Source organism: Pseudorasbora parva, chromosome 3 (assembly GCF_024679245.1).
Source record: "Pseudorasbora parva isolate DD20220531a chromosome 3, ASM2467924v1, whole genome shotgun sequence".
NCBI lineage: Eukaryota > Metazoa > Chordata > Actinopteri > Cypriniformes > Gobionidae > Pseudorasbora > Pseudorasbora parva.
Window position 1 is genome coordinate 28,754,762 of NC_090174.1, and position 23,835 is coordinate 28,778,596.

Consider the following 23,835-nt stretch of genomic DNA (forward strand, 5'->3'; position numbering starts at 1 on the left):
TAGAGATTCATTTTACATGTGGTCCAATTTTACTTTTTTTTTCTGCAAACAGGCAGAACTATTCTTAAAAAACAGTTGTATTTATAGGCTATGACACATTATCAGGATCACTAGATCAATCATTAATAGCTTCTAAGTAGCTTCTAAAATCCTCATATATATATATATATATATATATATATATGGGTCAATGACGAATAAGGTTTTTAAAAATGTAAAAAAATATAATGGAGATCTAATTAATCTTAAAATCATTTTTTTGTTTAACTAAGTGTTAAAAATGAAATTATGTGGTTTTTACAATCAATTAACACTGCTTTTGACATTTTTTACAAGATGTAAAAAATCTGACACTAAAAAAGTCATTCGGTTTAACCATGAATATATTTTAAATAATTCATTAGCAGATAATTATTCATGAACAAACCTGATTTGACATTGATGTTGAGATAGTATATAGTGTGTAATACAGAAGAAATATAAAATAACATTATCACTGGTCTCATAAATATACATTTTTATTCAACCACTCTAAACCCACCAACCTATTCAAGTAAAACATTGCACAGGGAAAGGAGAAAAGGGCAAATGTAGGGGAAAAAGCCTAATCTGCTTTATATTTGTATTATTGTAGTTCCTTTTAGTTATTAAAAACAAAATTATTCAATTTAAATATTTACTTTATTGGTTTTACCGAATGACCAAGGCTGGTTATACCGAATGACTATGTCTGCTACCCTTGACATTATGACTATTTAAGACAATACACAGACACAAATATCAACAAAAGAACATTTTATTGGTAACATTTTATTTTTATTGGAACAAACATATTTAAGAAAAACTCATATTGTAATGATATTAGTAATTAAAACACATAAATGTTTAATTGTGCATGGAACAAGTGTCTAAATGGTTAAACGATGAGCTGCTATACATTCATGAAAGCAACAAAAGAACATTTTATTGTTAACATTTAATTGTTATTGGAACAAACATATTTAAATAAAACTCATATTGTAATGATATAAGTAATTAAAACAATTAAATGTTTAATTGTACACAGAACAAGTGTTTAAATTGTTAAACGATGAGCTGCTATACATTGATGAAAGTCATCCAGTCTCTGGAACAATCTTGAGGACCGTGAATTTAGAGGTTCTGGCTCACTAATTTTTGCATGCACATCTTTAAAGTAAAATATCTTGTCTGGTTTGGCTGGCCAGATAAAGATATTTCTCTCCCCTGACTGCTGCATGCAGTTGATCTCAATCTCATCTTCAGTCACCTCAAGGACCTGGCCTACAAAATGATGGGCAAAACTGGCTAGGATGTTCTGAGTGGTTGCTAGGGAGTTGTTAGGGTGTTCTAGGTGGTTGCTATGATGTTGCTAGGAGGTTGGTAGTTATCACTGATAGTTACTATGGAGTTTTTATAGAGTTCTTAACATGATTTTGCACTTAGCTAATCACTATTAGCATGTAGTTATTAATTTGTTAGCATGTGTAGCATGATGGAGCTCCTGTTTGCTAGCATGAGTCAAAAGGACCAAAGCCTATGTCTATACAATGTTAGAATCAGAGATATAGGTCTTGCTAAATGGTTGCTAGGGTACTCTGTTTGGTTGCTAGGGAGTGGCTTGGCAGCTGTCAATGATGATAGGCTGCCTGTCAGTATGAATGATATAACGCAACCACAATGCTTTTATGACATTCAGATTCAAAGATATTCCTAGTTGGGTTTGGGTTGCTAGGGTGGTCAACAGTGGTTGCTAGGGCGTGGCTAGGAACTGTTGAAGTTGATTGATGATTAGCTGTTTGCTCCCCCAAGTTAAACGAGCCAACCCTCATGTTTTTATGACACTTCTATCCAAAGATGTCCCTTTTGATCTCTTTGATCAGTCTATGGGATCAGTTGCTAGGGTGCTCTAAATGGTTGCTATGGTATAATATAATAGTAATAATAATATAAATAATAAAAACAAATTATACCTCTCTCTTCTTTTGGAGAGTAGCTCTTCTTTTTTAACAGGATCAGCATTGATCCTTTCCCAATAGCGAGCCGCTTTTACCTTATTTGATAAAGGCACCTGCAAAGGTAAAATTCAGTAAAAAATTATGTAAAAATATCCTCTGGACATTTCCTATTAATAAAATGTTGTATTTATTAATTCCAGATATGTACAAATATGATCAACATGCATTGCAGTCATTCGGTACAACCAGTAGGTCATTCGGTATAACCAGAATTTTGGTATTACCGAATGACAATTTTGGTTATACCGAATGACAAATTATACAAACAGTGCTAACAGGCTGATATCTAGCTAGCTAGCTAAGCATCTAGCTATCTAGCTAGCAAAAGGACAATCAAACATTTTATATTCAGTACAAGTTTTTAAAATATTACAACATTTTCTATGTTTTATAGCGGTTGTACCGAATGACCTGATATTTCGGGACATGCGTATGAGCAAGTGGAAACATGATTTTTTCAAATAGTTAAGGGAGAGTTACTTACTTTGCTTCACAACTGTGTGGTCCTTTGCAGGTGTCTGAATGATGTCAGATCCTGTCACATGATATTGACAGCATGACTTGATCCAAAATGGTGCCTTTATACTGGTTACTCCGAATGACATCAATGAAATTCATTTTTCCGGACATTCTTTCACATAACAAAGCAATGACTTCTCCACATAATTTCAATACCATTTTGCACTATGTTGATATATGATGATATAAAATCATGCCAGAATAAAAAATATATAATTTTATTACATTTTAAGATATTTTAATCACAAATGAAATGGCTGTATTGGCCTTTGGACGGTTAAACCGAATGACATTTTGACACTTCAAAGTCGTTAAAATACCGTTATATGTAGGAAGATATAATTAAAACCTTTTGGATTCAATAAAAGAGATCAAGTTGTACTATTTTACATACTTTGGCTGTCATATCTTTATTTTTTATTATTATTAAGGCCTTTGGACAAAAAAATGACACGTCACTTCTAAGTAGCTTCTAAAATCCTCATATATATATATATATATATATATATATATATATATATATATATATAGACAGAAATATCTGAAACACTTAATACAAATTTTCCTCAGAGCAGCTGCACTTTCTCACTCTCTCATCTCTTCGACAGCGAGTTGACACACAAACCCCCAATTTTGACTGAATGAATACTGAATAAATATGGATGAATACTATTGATGTAACAGGGTTTGAATTTAGGCGTGGGATTGCGCATAGTGCACATAATTTTACTCATTTTCGAGTTTGTGCTTACACCCAAAGTGCATGCATATAAAGCCACCACTCAGTACTACTTTGTTGTTTTTTTGCTTCTACGTATTGTGCTAAGTTACATACACACAAAAAATGCCTGTCTTCTGAGTATTCACTTCATGTTTTAAGTGAACGTAAACAGTTCAACAAATATTGTGGACAGTCTTTCTTTGGGAAACCACTCTGCTCCAAAAAAGTGAGCAGAAATATATTATTGTCTGGAGCCCTGTTGCCTACACAAAAACATGCTAAATAATGCTACAATGACTGCATTTTTTTCTTCGATTTGTGAGTTTGTTAACCTCTACTAAATCTGTTTCCTGTTTTGCTTTCTCTCTCTGTCTCCTTCCTATCCAGTGCGGGCACTGTTGATCATGGTCCACTGCTGAGTCACACTGCAGAGAGGAGAGCAAGAGGGCTTCAACTGATCCTGTCTTCACTTTAGTTTGCACAAGGCTGGCCTTCAAACATGTCTGCAGAAGTGGAAACCAGCACACCCCCGGTCGAGCAGGCACCTTTTAAGACACCCTCCAAAAAAGAAAAGAAGAAGGGTATGTGACAGTGACGTGCGGTACACCTCAATATCATGCTTTGTTAGTATACAGGTCAAACCTTAAGTGAGTCGAATTTTTAAAATAGTTTTAGATCTCTTTTTTCAAGCACAGCTTTGCCAATCATCGTAATGACACAAAGGCTGCAATTGTTTTTTTGTTTTGTTTTTACTTGGTGGTTTCTCAGTAAAACTTCTCTATTATGAGAGAACTTGCTATGGATTGTTAAGAAAGTAGAAATCTTTGCTGACCTACTTGTGTCTACTGGCACATCATTAGTGGTATAGTGAGTATCCCACTGAGATTTACTTTGAGTCTTTAGCTTTGTGTAACGTGAGTGTGAGTTGCTCCCAGCGTCCACGTCTCCAGAGCACCTACAAAAAGCAAGCTTGATCCACAACAAACATGTAATGAACTTATTCTGAGGTAAAACTAAGCCCTCATAAGAGTTTTGAAACTTGAAAATACATCTATTGTACTTGCCACCTCCCCAGATGAAAAGGCAGTTTGTTTAGAGATTTGATCTCCGAATTTACATGAAGTTATGCGCTGGTTAAGAAAACCATTTTGAGATTCCATCCATGATTTATGGTTTACAGTCTGGAATCCAAAGGGTTTTGCCATATTGTTCTCGGACCGTACAGTTGGAATCAGACAAAAATGATTTAATGGCTATGTCTCAACCTAAATTCATCAGTTTATCAGTAAATGTGTGCTTTCTTTGGAATGTTTCAGTCATTAATCTTTCTTGTGGAATTTTAAGCATGGGTGGGCTTTTATTAGTTTCATAGGATATTGCTTTAAGCTTTCTGGCTTTTTAATATTTGAATATGTTTTGATTTTTTGACTTCTTCATCTAGGGACATTACAGATGTGCAACTTTATTTATTTATTTATTTGATGAATATATACAATTTTCCTTTTCTCCTCTACTTTGCTTTTATCGATAAAGATACATTGTCCTTGTTTGCAACCGAAAGCTGGTTTTATATATATATATATATATATATATATATATATATATATATATATATATATATATATATATATATATATATATGCAAGCAACCTGTTTTCTGTATTTCTCATACCATTAGCACAATTAAGTTCAAAGCTGACCCAGTAGTACCATTGTGATTGTTCTATTATGTATATGACCCAGTGATTACAGCTGACAAATGTAGTTCTTTCTGGTAAAATAAGGCACTGTTTCCTCTCAAGAGGACAGTTTGAGTTCATCGAGTTCCTTGACATGTCATGTAGCGCAGCGCAGAGTTGGCGAACAGCCACCTGCAGAAACCTAAAATCCTCCGTCCAGAGCTCCAGGGGCCTCTTTGACCCAATATTTCTCTGGATTTATTTTTCTAAGCTGGAACCTGGTGCACAGTGGTATTGTTTGTCTTGCCTAGCTCATTCATACCAACAGAGCGCACTAGTGATGGATTCCATTACAGTCCTGTTGCTGTTTCCACAATACCTTCCAGCTGTGACGGCAAGACACCCTCCAACATGTCTATTTATGAGCCTTTTCCACAGGCATGAAAACAAGCAAAATGATTCCCACAGTCTCACGCGGCGGAGCCAGCAGTGATTTGGGCGATGAGGTGCATCTGGGGTTGAAGAAGGTCTTTCATAGTCATGTGTTGGACATAGAAACTACAATATACTGCTGCAACATCACATTTGATCTTTAAGCCACATTGTTATTAGTTCATGTTTAGACCAAATTGTTCTTTCATATCTATTTTATAGATGGATGTGTTTTTGGCTTACCTTCATAATTAGTCTCATTTGTGTGCAATATAGGCTTGGGCGGTAATACGGTAAAATGGTATACCGCGGGATCTAAAAATAGCAACGGTATCAGTTTCAATACCGTCAAACCGTCAAAAAAAAAAAACAGATCAACTTACATATTGCTGATCAACAATTAATTATTAAATATTTAATAAGTTGAACTAATTAAACTATTTACATATTAAATACTATTTATTTATTAAATGCCTAAATATGTATATGCGTTGTTGTGACAGCGTGGATGAGAGGGAGAGAGAGAGAGAGAGAGAGAGAGAGAGAGAGAGAGAGAGAGAGAGAGAGAGAGAGAGAGAGAGAGAGAGAGAGAGAGAGGGGAAAAGACGGCGAGTCGGGCACTGAGTTATTCGGTCTCGAAAAAGAACACAACTTCTGCAGTTTGGAAGTATTTTGGGTTTTGACGGTAAATACAGACGAGGCAATTTGCAAATTGTGCAACAAAAAGATGACCGCAAGAGAGATGGAAATACCTTGAACCTAAGGGCGCATATCCGAAACCACCATCCACTCAATGCTGCGTGGATGAAAAACCGAGCGCATCCTCGGACTATGCTGTAATATTGCAGAAGCCTTTTGTCACACAGCTGGCAATGTAAGCAATAAGCATGAACTCCACAAAAATCAAGTGGACATGGGACTCACAAAAAAAAAAGTCAATTGTCTGACAATTGTCTCATAACGTTAAGCATAAAACGTGCAGAGAGTTTCTCAGGGCCAGGGGCTCAAATGTAAAAAATAAAATAAAAATATAGGCCTATATATATATATATATATAAGCCAAGCCAACAGTTTGTTGACGCTGTCTGAGCCTTACATCATAATGTTTTAATTATTCACGGTAATACCGTATACCGAGGTAAAATAGGGAGGAGGTTTGACGGTATCAAAATTTGGATACCGCCCATGCCTTTTTTTCTATAATTGTTCACTTCTCTGCATACATCATGCATGAGTTCTGTATGTATTTACTCCCAGACAGACAAAAATCACAAAAATATTAAAATGCTATCTTGTCAAAATATATTAACCTGTTAAGCTGATTTCTAAATTTTGAAAAAATCCTAAGAAATGTATACTCAGACTAAAACAAATACAGTTTGTGAATCCTTTGCACTAAAAGCATAATTATGGTCTCATTTGAAAGCAGACACCTGGCAGTTTACTGTAAAGTCAAAATGATAATATTTTTTATAATAAAAAAAAGCTATAATAAGCTTCAAAGTTTTGTAAAGTTATTAGAAATTTATTTGTATGAAATATCTTTATGAAAATAAAATTGAAGTGGGCCTTGGAGAAATCTAGAAATGCACTACAGCTAAAGCCACAAGTCTGACCATGTTATATTTCAGATCTGAAGATGATCAGTCTAAAACTCTGAATTTTATTAAACGTTTTACAAGATCGTTTCATGTGATTTTATTCTGAGATATCTCTGAAATATCAACTGATGTTTATTGCCATGTCTTCTCAGCTTTCATTCTCTATTTTGCCTCTATTGTTTAGAGGTGCAAACTGCCCCATTCAGTTTGTCTCCCCGGCACACATTCACACTTCTGCGGACTGGTTATGGCTCCAATTATTATTCTTTTGTCTGCATTATAATTACTAACGATTCTCTATTCAAACTGTTCTATTCAAACCTCATTTCTAAATCAAACCTCTCACTTTACCCTCACTGAGACTCTATTGAATGCATTTCGTCCAAATAAGCATTTCAGTAGTTTTACATTTAGAAAATGTTCATAAAAATAAAGTATTTACTCAGTGGCAGGTGCATCTAGGGCAAGCTAGCATGTTAGCTTAGCACACCAGCAAAACAACAATTTATACGATTAAAATCATGTTTTATTCAAAACTTGCTTCATATCACTTTATAATTTATAAGTCGAGTGTTTTATATAACAATATGTGATCTCATGTAGCTTCGGGTCAAAAAATCTGACAGAAAATATACAATGCTAAAAGCTATGTGGAATAGCATTGCATTATAAATATCATCTATTATGAAACCACCCAACATGGCATAAAGAACACAGACCAACCATATATTGCCGCGATTGTGTGTTTATTGTCTTAAAACGTGTCTATCTGCATAAAATAGCGATATAACGATCTCAGGAAGCTGTTTTGGAAATGTCAGATACTTCCTGAATGTCACATGGTGTGTCTGTTCTTCATGTGTTCCATAAGGGGTGAATTTTCAGTAGTACAGCTTTCCAGCGCCCTCCGGCTGCCAGAATGAATTGAAAACACAGCATAACACAGTCTACTGCGCTCATAATCACACATCCGCGGATTTTGGATAACGATTGAATAAATAATACTTCTCTGTATAGAAATTTGACTCAAACATGTGAGAATCTATCAATATTTCTCCACATCTGCACACATTTGAAGTAAAAGCCCTGAGGGAAGTTGTTTTGTCGAGTGTCTTCATGACGACCAAGGAGGAGTTTTTTATGAATGGGAGCAAATGACGCGCATATTACAATCAAAAGGTAGCGACGCCCAAGATCATATTCATAACTCCTGGCACATATTAACACATTACGGTCATTATAAGACTTTGAGAATAAAAACAGAGGTAACAAAATTAAACTTTAGTCTTAGATCTTTTTAATGATGTATAGTTTGTCAAGGTAATTACTTACATCTGATAGTAATTTTGAGCTAATTTAAGCAAAGAGAGTTTCAGCACGTCCTCGTCATCGTGACGGTTATCAGGTTAAAAATAAAGCACCACATGCTAGTAAGTTTAGGCATCACAACATTATAATGCACGGTATGAACATTTTTTTATATATTTTAAATTTGATAAAGATTACATACAAAGGCAGCATAAAAATTAAGCTCACCCTGTTTTATATCTTATTTTCTGATTAATATGTGCATGAATTTTTTTTTACCTCATAATGTTTAATCAAAATATCATTACTTGATTTTCCAGTGAAATGACAGACTTCTCTCTGGTGATGTATGCAGGACTTCTCCAATCATTTATCCCACTTAAACCCCACATATGCATGCTTGCATTAACCTCATTAACCTTTTTTGAGTGCAACGCTTACATCTCAAAATTCAGTTAACCAATGCACAGAAGCAAGTCTCCACCCTAGAATTCTTTTTCTATAATCTGTTATACTCGGATGTGTCATAGTACAGAAGAAAATATCTGATATTCTTCTGTTTCATTGATGTTATTAAATCATTAGTGTGTTTGAAAAATAACTTTGTGTGAGAGTCAGAAATATGCAAAGGAAATCTAAATGTTAGATTGATAATTAAAAATTTGCATGCACAATTAAATATTCAACCATACCAATACACTTTTAAAATAATCTCAAATATCAGCCAGACCTGTAGATCTTGCTGTGAAATTAGCCTAACTCAATCTGTGAATATTCTGTTTATTTTATCCCATAAAAACAAAAAAAAACAAAAAAAAAAACAGACTTAACAAAAAGGTCAACACGTCCAATTTTATAAAAACAGTAACTAAACCATGGACTCATATTTATGGGTATTATAAGTTCACTCTGGGAGTGGGTTGTAGAACAGAAACCTCAAGCCTGTAGAGTCCCTGCATGGGATGAATGTCAATGTTGTCCCTCAGCTTGGCCATAGAAGGCATGAGGTCTGGGCCTTTGCCAGACTGTTCTCTCTCAGTCTCTTTTTGTTTCTCTGCGTCTGGTTCACTCCCTCTTTCTCCGCCTCTGACATCTAAGCAGCGCCACTGGCCAAAAGGGGACACTGCCACATGGTCAGCTGAGCTCTGGATTTGAAGTGAGACACACGGCAGAAAGACAAAACAAATGGCCAGATAATCAAACGTCAAGAAGAATGAAAAAATATAATGAAGAGCTTAGTTGCTTTCAAGGGAAATGATGGATTGAAGCTCCTGCTGCTGAGAGTGAGCTTTTGCTCTACCTTGGCTCCTTGCCACCTCTGCTGCACCTGAGACTGTGGTCCTTATGGCTCTACCGGGCTCCCTCATCCCTGGCGCTACCTTTTTCACTCATCACTCTGCCTGAGCCACGGACTTCTGGGCCTTCAGCTGCACCCTGTCCCTCTAGCCCCTTTGGCTCCGTCAGCCTCTGGCTTCACCTTGGTCCTCAGTCCCACTGACTCCATCCTCCAGAACCCCGGCTTCACCTCAGCCACTCGTCACCACTATTCCACCTTGGCCTCCAAGACCTTTGGTGTCACCCGGTTTCTGTGTCTCCTTGGCTCCGCCTGGATCTCCAGTTTTCCTGGCTCCACTACTGGTGGTCGGATCTCTGACTCCATCCCGGCTCCTCCTACCATCAGTTGCATCATGAGCCTTCGTCCTGGATGTATTCTGGATCAGCTATCTCTTCCCTCCTGCATCTCTGCCATGGTGTCACCATCTGCTGGCTTCAACTCCTAGTCCTCCTCTACAGCCACCGCCCCTTCTCTGTTCAACTTAAGGGCGCAAAGAAGCACCTTCTTGGAGGGGTGGGGGTGTTATGGCACAGATATGTATAGTTTTATATTGTTTTGGTTGGGTTCTTTTCTGTTCCTGTCGCCTGTGTTCCTGATCCATGTTTGTTTTCATGGTTTCTTATTATGTAATGCACCTGCCTATACACTCTAAAACATGCTGGGTTAAAACCCAAGTTGGGTTGAAAATGGACAAACCCAGAAATTGGGTTGTTTGAATGGGTCCAATCACTGGGTTCAAACAATCCAATTTCTGGGTTTGTCCATTTTAAACCCAACTTGGGTTGTTTTTAACCCAGTATGTTTTAGAGTGTAGTGAAATACATAGCTTCCTTATGTATTTAAGCCCCTAGTTCTCTTCATTGGTTTGTCTTGCGTTAATGTTGTAGTATCAACCCCCCCCCCCCCCCCCCCCCGCTGTCTGGTGGATTATCTACATACGCAACCGTTACATCTATCAGCGGCTCTCTGACGCACTTTGTGTTCATTTTTAATCAGCCTCCTTCAGATCTCCTTGTGCCATTGAGTAATCACCAATATTTTGATGAGCGCCTAGGTAACTTACTGACATGTGCAGTGATTGATAGCATTCAGATTGAGATTCAGGGCTGAAATGCTGCTAGAGATAACTCTGTATCTCAGACAGCTGGTACCATCAGTTCCTTCCAAATGGCATCAATCCCAGTGACACCCATAATTATGTCTCTGAATCGTTTCTCATTCCTCTAAGAATAAAGGATTTCATAAATGATTCTGCAGTGCACTGCGCTATTCATTCCCGTTTTATAATGCTTTTGTTTTGAATGACAGCTGTAAACTATAATCAGTTAATTATATGGAGCGGTATTTTAAAAAGGTTAAATGATAGGGGCTCGTCCTGCACTACAGAAAGGACACTTAATTAGTGGTTTCATGTATGAGTGAAGAACCTGCTTTTTCAGCTCTTTTCAAAATAATAAACCTAGCCAAGAAATCCATGGTATGCTTCTTTCAGGATTCTTTGATGAATTTCATTATGTTGAACATTTTTGTAATATTATAAATGTCTTTACTGTCACTTTAGCACAAATTAATGCATAAAAAAAACAAATGCACATATATTTTTCTTTTCCTAAAACAGGACTGAAAAAAAGTATCATGATTATTTACTTTATTGCTCAACAGCCCTAATGTTTTTATATCCATTTTTATTTTACATCTCTGGTTGGTAATTACAGGCCATAAAAATCACAACTAGATAAGTTGTTATGCTTATATATTGTCTCGTAAGAGTTTGAGGTAATTGCAGTGTATATGTTAATGGGACTCTGTGTGACAGCAGTTCACACATCTTTTTAATTATAAAGCATTCAGTTATATCTCCTGTGGAATCTTTTAATTCTCACCATATTTCGTTTTGTGTTTTAGATTAAAATCTCTTTTTTTATTTGCTTTTTTCAGCTGCAGCGAGCCCAGAGAAAACAGATGAGTTCCTCCTAGCCAGGTTCAAAGGTAATGGAGTTCGCTACAAAGCCAAATTGATTGGTGTAGATGATGTCCCTGAAGCAAGAGGAGATAAAATGAGCCAAGACTCCATGATGAAACTGAAGGTCAGTGAAAGGTCAAGCATGTTTGCTTTTTAGTACAGTATTTCTTTAGTGACTTCTAGTAGTCTAAACCAGGGGATTTCAAAATGTATGATCCCATGATCCCCCAAATGTGATGAACCCTTTTTGAGGGACCCCCTTCCTAAAATCCATCTATATGTTTATGTATGGGAAAAACATTTAAACTGTTAAATTAGTAGTAAGTGTGACATTATACTTACATGTTTTTTTCCCCCAAACTTAAATTATCTATACTTAATGTTGGTTTTAAGAAACTTCCACATTAAATATCAAAGCAGTTTATATGCTGTATTAAGAATACTGCCTTATAACCAACAGTGAGCAAGACAACGCAGACTATAGTGGAAAAAAAAAACTCAAAAGAAACATACAAAGCAAACATATACAATTCTGGAAAGCATGTATAAACATTAGAAATTAAATTTTTGGTAGATTTTATCCATGTTTTTTTTTTTTTTTATTCTCTGGGGACCCCTTAGAACCTTCTGGAGGACCCCAGACCTCAGTTTGAAAACCCCTGGTCTAAACTAATGGCCGAGACATAGGACAAGATGGATTTATTTGTATTGACTTTTCACAATGCATCTTACAGGGAACATTCTCAGTTCTGAACGTTCTCAAAGATATGAACAAACATTATTCGAGTAAAGTGAATAGAACGTTCGTTCATTGTTATCTGGTCTTTAAAATGTTGGTAAAATGTTGTCAATTTTAGCACAACAAATATTTATATATCGTTCATGGAGCTTTTTTTTTTTCTTTTTTTTTTTGATGAATAAACAATTTAGTATGATGTTTGTCTAACATATTTGTGAACATTCAAGAGTAATGTTGCAAAATTACAAAATGGTTTTATTTTAAATTAAACGTTTTTAAATGTTCAGAGTGTCACGAAACTGTGAACAAACAGACGGCAGGCAGTGTTGCAGGATCCAAAAGCAGGGAGAATTTAATAATGAAAAAACAACAAAGACCAAAAATCAGGAACAAAATAACACTGGAAAAAAAACCAAAGAAGATCAGGGAACAGAGACAACATACACCTGCATGACATGAAACAACGACCCGACAGAGAACAACTGAAGCACTGGGGTATATATCCACAAAGGGAACAAGGTTAACAAGTTTAAAAAAATGGGATTGGCTAATAGGGAACACCTGGGGAAAAATAAAAAATAAAACATATCATTATGAAAAACTAAAAGATCTACAACATACCACAGGAGGAACAGGACAAAGAAACAATGCACAGATAACTGTCAACATACAAGTCCTACAGCTTGCCAGACACAGAGAACATTCAGAGATAATGTTTTTGTAACTTAAAGGGTACCTTTAAACATTTTAGTATATATTTTTGTTATCTGGGTTTATAGTGCCTTAATATCTCCAGAGATCAAAGTGTATCAAGGAAATATACACTTAAATTGTTAGACATCTTTGCAAGGAAGAGACTAAATGAGTGAACACAACGTTTTCTAGTATTTTTGACATGAATATTACTGATGTAAAGTAATTCTTTTGGCATTTTCTTACACTATTTTAGTCCACAAAAGTCCAAATGGTTTGATATAGACATTTATTTTGCAGGACACCGACTATGTAAGAAGTCAAAATGATTTGTTTTTTATTCTCAGTAAACATTTATTTGTCTTTACTCTGCAATCACAGGGCAAGGCAGTGGCCGCTCGCTCTCAGGGCAAACACAAGCAGCGAGTCTGGGTGAACATCTCTCTAGCAGGAATCACTGTTACTGATGAGAAAACAGGGGTTTGTCTCTCTCACTCTCTCTTTTATTTATTCTGACTAGAACAAACCCTTCAACAGATATATCATTTGATTCTCAATATACAGTATTCATTGTTTCTTTGTTTTCATTTCTCCAGGCAACAATACTGGAGCATGCAGTAAACAAGATTTCCTTCATCGCACGGGATGTCACTGACAGCAGAGCGTTTGGCTACGTGTGCGGTGCAGAGGGCCAGCACCAGTTCTTTGCCATTAAAACTGCACAGCAGGTCCAGTGAGATTTTACGGAGCAAAGCTCTTTCCTTCTTCACACACTCATGCCTTAGGCACACACAGACAAAGTTGTTTTCTCTTTCTCTGTTACTCATTTCCCAGTAGTGCGTTTTTCTAAAGGCATACCCACAAAAACACATTCCTTCCCCCTCACAAACATTCACTCATAAACCTGCAGGAAAAATGCCTTTTAACACATGGTTTGTGTTTCCACTCAGGCAGAGCCTCTTGTCATTGACCTGAAGGATCTTTTCCAGTTAATCTTCAATATGAGGAAAAAAGAAGTTGAGGGTTCAAAGAAGGTGTGAGATCTCTCAAAAATATTTTTAGATTGATCTAGACTGTGTGGGAGAAACGTTTGAATGTAACTCTTTACATGTAAGTTTGGGTTTGGTTTTAACAAAAAAAAAAAATGCTATTTGACAATAATGCAGTAAATTTATCACCAGTGACAGTAAAACATTTATAATGTTACAGAACATTACTAATTCAAATAAATGCTGTTCTTTTAAACTGTCTATTCATCAAATAATCCTGAAAAGCAAATGTACCAGTTGTCACAAAAATATTAAACAGCAACTGTTTTCAACATAATAATAATAATAAATGTTTTTGAGCAGCAAATCATCATATTAGAAGGATCATGTACATTGAAGACTGGAGTAATGATGCTGAAAATTGGAATAAATAGCATTTAAAAAAATACTTATTTCAAAAACATCCAAAAAATCGTACCAACCCCAAACTTTTTAACGGTAGTCAAACACTCGTGTATAGATAGTTTAAAAAAAAAAAAAAAATTTAGGGGATGGGGGGTTGTCACATTTTGTCCATTTTTATTTCTAATCATATCTTGTTTTCTTTTCAGGGTGAAAATAATAAACTAGTGGAGGTAAGTAATAAGACATTAAATTAAACATTTGTTAAATGTTCATGTCATACAATCAGGGCTTGACATTAAGACCCGCCAGCCCCCCAGATGCGGGTAGATTTCATCTGTGGCACGTAAGGCAGCTACTCCCACTAGCCACTTTGGTGGGTTGAATATGATTTCAACCTACAGCCAAATGAAAGGCCAAGACCGTCGTATCACAATTCAATTACAATTCTTTATTGATTAACTTGCAGCTAGTGAATGCGGGATAGGCGGATTCGCACTGAATGATAAACAACAGAAGCGCGCTCTCTCTCTCTGTTGCACGTGCGATCAGTTCTCCTTGCGCCTGAGTAGTCAAATATACACCCACACAGATGTCAAAATGTCCATCGCGTGGAGTATCTCGCATTAACACAGTCGGTTATGGCTTAAGTGTACGTAAACAGGGGGGTAATAACTGGATATGTGTCAGAACATTAGAGCCATGCATTCAACAGCCCATTTAAAGCAAAATTGTGGCCAGTGAAAATGCTGAGTGGCTAGTAACTTTGAAAACCAATATATATATTGCCTGTGGAACTTGTATTAACATTTTCTTGTAATATTACCTCAACAGAATGGCAGTGAAGGCTCACATAATGACAGAAAAGTGAGTATGATTTGCATTAACCAAATGGTCCTGATATTGTTTCTCACCAGTGAAAGACTTTTGTCTCCAACCTGAAGGTTTAGATGCCAGTAGAGTTGTGTCCCTCTGGCTCAGTTCCTAAAGCCCCCTGCTGGGTTGTCTTCATGTTGTTGTTCACCATTTGCACACTGCACCTAAACTAGTCTCCTCAGGGGGTGAAAGCTAATGAAGTTAGCAGACAGGAAATAACTGAGATGCAACACAGCAGCTCTGGACATTCTCCCACCAATCCTTTCACTCACAGTCTTTGAAAAAAAAACACAATTCTCCTCATTCTCTTCACTGCTCATTTCCTCCCATTCATCTGCTCTCATTTTGAATGGCTCTTCTCTTAGGTGTTTTGGTTATTTGGATTCAGTTTGTTGTCCATAATCTGGACTGAATCTTGTTTTTCTTTTACAACTCTGTTGCAGGGCGTTGAACAGCTGGACTTGTTTGGAGACATGTCGACCCCACCTGACTTAAACTCTCCCTCGGTAAGACGGTTGGGCAAGAATGAGTCACGCATATTTATGTATAAATATAAACATTCAGACTGAATGTGAGACTTCACTCCAATTTTCCTTTTAATGGCTTGTTTCAACTGTGACACTAATTTATTAACACAAGAAAGCTAGCCTAACACTATTAATGTTATTTAAATGAAATTCTATTATACACCATCTCATTAAACCAGACCAAAGCAACATTATCCAAATGAGACATTACACTGTTAGAAAGAGACCAGTGGCATTTAGACAAGTCTCATATCCTGCTATAGTCCTTGTTTAGTCTCTGGTGCTTGATTGACCTCAAATGAAGAAAATGGCGTCATGGGGAGTAGAAGGCCTGTGCTCAGGCCAACAAAAATAACAAGCACTAAAAACTCAACAAGGCTCAGTTGTCTGAAGACACTGACTGCTCTATAGAGGAGCTTTGCAGCCATATGAGGCTGTTTTTCTCAGTATTATGAATTCTAAGGCCTTTGGATGTGTTAAATAGTTTAAATGTAAAATACATGAGTTTCAACAAAAATAATTGATCTTCCATTATCTAGTTAGCTTCTGCTTTGCTGTTGACTTTTTACAAGTGGTGTTAATGCACAGTGTGTTCTGTTCTTCTAATTAAACTTTGCAATGACTGTGAGAGAACAAGTTCAGGTAATGTGGGCATATACTGTGAAGTTTATCTATTCCATTTTTTAACCAGTGTTTTGTTGTCAAAAGCATGGCATATTGGGGGAAAACACTTAAGTAGGGTTGCCAACTTTAGTAGAGTACAAGGGACACTAATGCACCGATTATTATTATTTTTTTACTCCAAGGAGGCAAGGGAGGCAGTGCCTCCTTAAAAAATCTGGATGAGACAATAATCAATATTACAAATATAAAACAGCAAACTTGAATGCTATTTACTACTACTAATAAATGTGACATTAAAAAGTGTAAAAGTCACTAGTTTTTATAAAGTTACACTGTCCCTAGAGTTACAGCGGGGCTCTGCGTCTCTTCTGCCTCCTCTGTCCCCATTGACTTATAACAGACCCGCTAAAGCATGCATTGCATTGAGTTAAGTGGGGGCAATAGAGAATAAACATCCATCACATATGATTGGTTCGTACGATATATCCCACCTCTTATTTTTGTGCGCGTTCATGGATCGACCTGAATGAAGATAATGATGGCCTTAATGTGAAGAAAACAACTAAGCCACTTAGATATTACTGCTTTATGTCACATAAAAACAAACTTGAAATGGTCTGAAAACATGATGACTGTGAGGGGTTTTAGTGAGGAATCAGCTTGGGGAAATTAAAGGTATCTTCGTGTCTGTGACCATTGTGTACAAGCTTGATGACTGCTGAAAATAAGTTGACTATTAAAAAAAATGTTGTTTAAATTGTTACTGCCTTTAGTTATTATTTTGGAATAAAAATGCATAAAATGACTAACTTGGTTTCAATAAATAGAACATTACTTAGTGTAAAAAATATAAAATGGTACTATATTTGGTCTCTATTTTTTATATAATGTTTATATAACCAGGAAAAATAAGTAGAATGGGGACATAAATTTACATTTGGTATAAAAAATGTGAAGACTTTGCCTGCTCAATTTAAAACACCACTGATGGAATCCGACAGAAATGGATTGATTATTTAGCTGCCCTCCATTCTTCCTTGGTTCTTCACCCATTGTCAAATGTAGTGTCTGTGTAGCAGTTTTCAATATCAGGACTCTCTATTTCTACAGACATAAAATGCATTACAACAGTTACAAAAGCTCCATACAGAACAGGTCAACACAGCAACATAGATTTTTCTTAATAAACATTTTTCATTTTTATTTAGCAAAGTGACAGTAGACATTTATAATGTTCAACTAAATGCTGTTCTTTTGAACTTTCTATTAATAAAAAAAAGCATTATGCTGTATAACTGTTTTCAACATTTATAAGAAATCTTTATTGAAGATAATCAGAAATGTTTCTTGAGCATCTAATGAGCAGATTAGAATGATTTCTGAAGGATCTGAAGTAATGGCTGCTACAAATAAAATTTGTATATGTTATGTAATAATATTTCACAATATTACCATTATACTGTATTTTGATTAAATAAATGCACCCCTTTTGAGACATTTTCCCTCCTCAAATCTTTTGAACAATCGTGTAATATTGATTTAAATGCAAAACAAATATTGTTCTGAAAGGACACTAAGAACAGAAAAACAGACACTTCCCTTAAAGACAGAACAATTATGAATTATGAAAAGGTTGGCAACCCTACACTTATTCCATGAATGCCCATGTTTGCATTTCTGATTGATAGACAACACCGCATCATCTACGTATCTATGGAACAAGTTTATTGTTCTTCATGCATGACTTCATCCTCCTCATAAATGCATTCATGTTATTATTTATTCTTCTCTTTCTGATTCTCTCCCAATCCTCTTAATCTTCCTTTAGGAGTGTGAGGACATCCTGTTGATGGATCTGTCCACTGAGATAGACAGCAATCAGAACTGCGTTAAAGGAAACCCCTTCACCTCGTCTTCTGTCCCCAGAGCCCCGTCCAGCCTCTCGCCTGAGAACCCCTTCTCTTCTCAGCTCAACTTCTTCCCCGCCCCTATCCATGACCCGTTCAGTGATGACCCATTTTCAAAAAGCGACGACCAATCAATCAGGGATGACCCTGCCACAGAAAACCACATCCCTAATAACTTGTTCAATGGTGGCCCTAAGAATGGTGACTCTGACTACTTGGGCCAGCAGTTCGACCAACTCTCTAACAGGACAGTCATCCAGGCTCTGAGCAATGGCCACTGGCCTTTAGATGGCAGAGCTGCAGAAGTCACTAGTTGGACTCAGAATACTGTCCCAGTTCAAGAGCAGAACGGACATGGAAAAGTGACTCCTAATCTGTTTGTGGGAGATACGGAGAAGATGCAACCGGTGCAGAATGGAGGGACGCATGAGAATGGAAGCATTGGTGAAGCACCTGTCAATCCAACCAAGGATTCGGTTATTATAAGCCCTCCACCACTCAATATGAAAGCCGGGAGGGGCAGGAGGAGTGTAAAGGTGAGATTACAAAAATGACTTCAATGATCATACGTTTTAAATTGATAATTAAATGGCTTCTTTCACATTCTACTTTTCTTCGTACTGCTTTCATATTTATATCTAATACCACTTCATGATCTAGTAATGTTGTTTACCTTAATTTTAATGCTTCAGTTGTACTTGTAAGGTAAGGATTTATTTGCTAATGCTAATATGTATGTGTGTGTGTGTGTGTGTGTATACAGTATATATATATATATATATACAGTGTGTGTACGTGTGTGTGTGTGTGTATATATATATATATATATATATATATATATATATATATATATATATATATATATATATATATATATATATATATATATATATATAAATATATGTGTGTATATATATATATCATAGCCCACACACGCACTTTTTAAAGTATCTTATGTTCATCAAGGCTGCATATATTTGATCACAAAAAAACCCCTGTAAAAACAGTAATATTGTGATAAAATATTACAATTTAAAATAACTGTTTCTATTTTCATGTATTTTAAAATGTGATTTATTCCTGTGATGGCAAAGCTGAATTTTCAGCATCACATACTCCAGTCTCCAGTGTCACATGATCCTTCAGAAATCATTATAAAATGCTGATTTTCTGCTCAAGAAACATTTCTTCTTAAGCAGCACAACTTTTTTCAACATTGATACAACTTTTTTGTGGAAACCATGATATATTTCCCTGGTTCCTTGATGAATAGAAAGTTCAAAAGAAGAGCATTTATTTAAAATAAAAATCTCATTATTAATGTCTTTATTCTTTGTTTAATGTGTCCTTTCTGAATACATTTCTTTAAAAGAAAACATAAAAATAAAAATCTTAAAGCCTTCATACTCGAATAGTAGTGTTTATATACTCTATAAGGTTTTCTAAGGTTCATTTCTATAAAAATAATATTTCTTTACATTACAATTTATTATGCTTGTTTAATCCCTTTTTAACCAGATTGGAATCTGTTTTATGACTGTTTTTATCTTTTTTTATAGTCCCCTTCAAATGAAAAACTTGGGATGGATCTATTTGTTTCACCAAACCAATCAGAATCACCACCTCCTCAACCCGAGAACTGTCCTGTCAACTCCGCCAGTCTGTTCAGCAGGAGCCCTTTGTCCACTGACACACTCACAGTTCTTGGTAAGACGCTCAAGACAATAAATAATAAATAACTTGACATTTGTGAGTTTGCAATAAAATGCTTTTTCAAAATGTCAGAGATTCCTATTCAAATGAAAGTTTGAGTGTTCTTCTGTTTATATATTCCTATAGCTCAACAATAGAGCATGGTGCTAGCAATGTCGAAGGTCATGGGTTTGATTCCCAGGGAATGCATGAACTGATCAAATGTTCATCATGAATGCAGTGCAGGTCACTTCAGATGAAAGTTGATGCCATGGTCCAAAATGAACTATTGGCTAGTGCCAAATGCACAGAAAGTTTAAGGTTAATCAGTGTCAAGCAAACAATGGAATGGTGCAGTTCCAGTCTCAAAACTTTTACGTGATGTTACCTATACGGTATATTTTTATAATAATAATACATTTTATTTATAATGCGCTTTTCTTAAACCCAAAGCACTACAGTAAAATAACAATAATACAACAATAAATAAAATACAAAAACAATAAAAACAACAATAGCAATACAACAAATTATTAAAGAAAAACAGTCTTAAACAAATGTGTTTTAATCAACTTTTTAAAATGACTCAACGTTGGTGCATTTCTGATGGTCAGAGGAAGCACACTCCATAGCTTGGGTGCTTTGTATGAAAAGGTTCTTTTCCCCATAGTCTTAAGCTTACATGAAGGCTGGTGAAGTGAGAGAGCGTTAGCAGACCGAAGAGAGCGTGATGGAGTATAAGGACTGATGAGGTCACAAAGATACTCCGGTGCAGTCCCAGGAAGTGCCTTGTATGTTAAAATAAGAATTTTAAAATCAATTCTCACATTTATGTAGCCTGACGTGGTCATACTCAATTCTAGTCAGAATATGAGTCTGAAACTGCTCCATTGGGCTGTGATTATGGGGCGGGTTTCAACCGAACCAGGAAAGACATCAAATGGATAGACCTACAACCAATCAGAGCAACGGAGAGACGCATTGTCAAATGTCAACAGAGCTCAACTGCACTGTGTTGCCAAGTCCGTGTTTTTTTTCGCCGGTTGTTTTCTATGTCTGCGGGTTGAAGCGACTATTATGTGATATAGACCCATGAGTGCGAATTTTAGCAGGCAACCTTGCAAAAATAACACACATTTTACCCCCCAAACGCCATTTTTTTCCCGGAGAACCCCCCGAGAAGCTATTGTTTAGGGCTAGTAGTTGGCGGGTTTTGTTGTAAAAACTTGGCAAAGCACCCTGGAATCAGGCTGTAATACACAATCTTTGCCAGTGTTGTAAAAAAAATTATAATAATAATGATACAGAGTACTTACCCAACATGATCATCATTTTGAAAGAAATTGTGAAGGTGAATGCATATACAAACAAGCTCTCCGTTTAGGATTCAAACAAATATAATCCAAGCCCCTTTGATAACGTGCATGATTACATTACTGTTGATCATCTGTCCGTCGTCTAAAGCCCGCCCTGATGATTTCATTGGTCCGAACAGTTTCTGTTCGGGGATAATTATTCCTCTATGGAGCGAGGCCAGACCGAACTGCCTGACCTTAAAGAATTGTGGTCGGGGCTAAATTCGGCTGGCATCCAGGCTAACATTTATAGGAAGCCAGTGCAATTTTGAAAGAACCGGTGTAATGTGTTCACGAGGAGAAATACGAGCGGCAGAATTTTGAATATACTGAAGCTTGCTCAACAATTTAGCTGGAGGTCCAGAGAACAAGGCATTGCAGTAATCTTACCTAGTTGTAATGAAGGCATGTAAAAGCCTGTGTCTGCAAAAGGGAGAAAAGGTCTTAATCGAGCTATGTTTCTCAGATCGAAAAATGCAATTTTAGAGATGTGTTTTATGTGTGCTTCAAAAGTTAATTGTGGATCAAAAATGACACCAAGATTTCACACCTGTGAAGTAGGGATTACCGTGCAGGAATCAACAATCAAACTGATCTGCTCGGCTTTACCCCACTGTACCAATTGTACACTGCATTAATTCCATTTTGGAGCCGTTCAGCTTCAGGAAGTTATTCTGCATCCAAATACTGATCTCTGCTAGACAGCTTCGCAAAGCTATTAGTGAGCAATGAACATCAGGACTAGTGTTATGTAAATCTGTGTATCATCCGCATAGCAGTGATACCCAAGACCATATTTCCTGATGATCTGCCCAAGCGGAGGCATATAAATGTTAAATAAAATTGGACCCAGTACTGAACCCTGAGGAACTCCCTGTTGAACAGGCACGGTATCTGATTTGTACTTACCCAAGCCAACTAACTTAAATATTGGGATTATTGAATTACGTAGACACTACCATTCAAAAGTTGGTAAGAATGTTTTTGATGTTTTGAAGTTTCTTATGCCTACCCGGGTTGAATTTATTTGATCAAAAATACAATCAGTTATTATTATCACAATTTAAAAAGCACTGTTTTCTATTGGAGTATATGTTAGTGTCATTTATTCCTGTGATGACAAAGATACGTATTTAGCAGCCATTACGCCAGTCTTCAGTGTCACATGGCCTTTCAATATTATTATCAAGATAGAAAACAGTTATTATGCTTAATATTTTTGTGGAAACCATAATGCATTCTTTCTGGATTCTTTTGAAGTTTAAAAGAAAAACATTTATTTGAAATAAGATATTTTGTAACATTATAAATGTATTAATTGTCACATTATTTAATGCATCCAGAAAAGTATTCATGTCTCCCAAACATTTAAAGGATAATGTACAGTAGAATAATATTCACAAAAGAGGCAGCTGATTACTATTCTGTGTACCATAGTAATTACAAATTTTAAATTAAATGAAAAATCTTTGCGTACAGAGGATTGCATGGCCCATTAAACTATAGGCTTAAGAAGAACATTGAATAAGTGCAGCTTTTTAATATTTAACCTTCTTTTTATCAACTATACATCTTCTCTAAAGAAGGGTTGTCTCTACAAGCTCCATCTGCAGTTTCCACTCCTGGAGCGGCTCCTTGGAATCAGCCCCTCTCTTCCATCTTCTCCAGCACCACCAGTGCCTCTCACCACCTCACTCAAGCACCCATCTTCTCCACTCCTCCTGGGTCTGCCTGGGGAACTAGCCCTGGAAGTTTTGGAACCTCGACCGCAACCCAGCAGCTTCCATCATGGACCACCACCCTAGTCTCCAATGGATCCAATGGATCCTGGACCCCTCAAACACCCCTTGGGAACCCCTTTCAGGCCAGCATATTTCCACCCAGTCTTTTGCCTGATAGACAGCAGAGCTCCAGTCCCCCTCCACTGGTTCCACCCCGGGCAGTAGCCACCAAAGAAGCTCCAAAGGTGGACAGTAATGCTTTTGTTGACCTGGATCCTCTAGGAGAAAAGGAGAAAAGAGATGTCAAGGACATGTTTAAGGATTTCCAGATAGCCAAGCCACCAAATGTGCCAGCAAGGAAAGGTGAGCAGATATTGCTGTATTTGTGTTTAATATCTCACTCATTTTAACAATTTTATCAGAATTTAATTAACATTTCTGCATCTGCTGTGAGTTTGAGTCACTTCATTTGGGAACGCTACATATGCCAGAATCACTTTATTACACATTCACACAATTTTCAACATATTTGTGGATGTACATTTTTAGCATTTCTCCAGATTTGTAATGGGAGCGTCAAACACAGAGGTCTTCCTGCAGTTTTTTAAGAGCTTGAGGATTTAATATTTGAAAGTGAAAAATTAAGCACATATATATTAGTATTGTGTAACTTGTAGCATAAAAAAAAATCTATTTATCAAATTCTCATACATAT

General features: G+C 36.4%; 1 protein-coding gene across 2 annotated transcripts in view; it reads left to right on the forward strand.

Annotated features, from left to right (window-relative positions):
• The window catches only part of si:ch211-204c21.1 (disabled homolog 2), a 41,302-nt gene that overhangs the window by 15,219 nt on the left and 2,248 nt on the right, over positions 1 to 23,835 (forward strand). Inside the window, exons 2-12 of one of the 2 annotated variants that reach the window (XM_067438288.1) lie at positions 3,664 to 3,857; positions 11,571 to 11,719; positions 13,409 to 13,507; positions 13,624 to 13,755; positions 13,978 to 14,061; positions 14,628 to 14,651; positions 15,253 to 15,285; positions 15,738 to 15,800; positions 18,274 to 18,888; positions 19,912 to 20,059; positions 22,986 to 23,483. In XM_067438288.1, coding sequence (XP_067294389.1) covers positions 3,776 to 3,857; positions 11,571 to 11,719; positions 13,409 to 13,507; positions 13,624 to 13,755; positions 13,978 to 14,061; positions 14,628 to 14,651; positions 15,253 to 15,285; positions 15,738 to 15,800; positions 18,274 to 18,888; positions 19,912 to 20,059; positions 22,986 to 23,483 — 1,927 coding nt within the window. In that variant the 5' untranslated portion in view covers positions 3,664 to 3,775. Of the gene's footprint in view, positions 1 to 3,663; positions 3,858 to 11,570; positions 11,720 to 13,408; positions 13,508 to 13,623; positions 13,756 to 13,977; positions 14,062 to 14,627; positions 14,652 to 15,252; positions 15,286 to 15,737; positions 15,801 to 18,273; positions 18,889 to 19,911; positions 20,060 to 22,982; positions 23,484 to 23,835 lie in introns of both variants that reach the window. The other variant, XM_067438287.1, reaches the window with a different exon arrangement.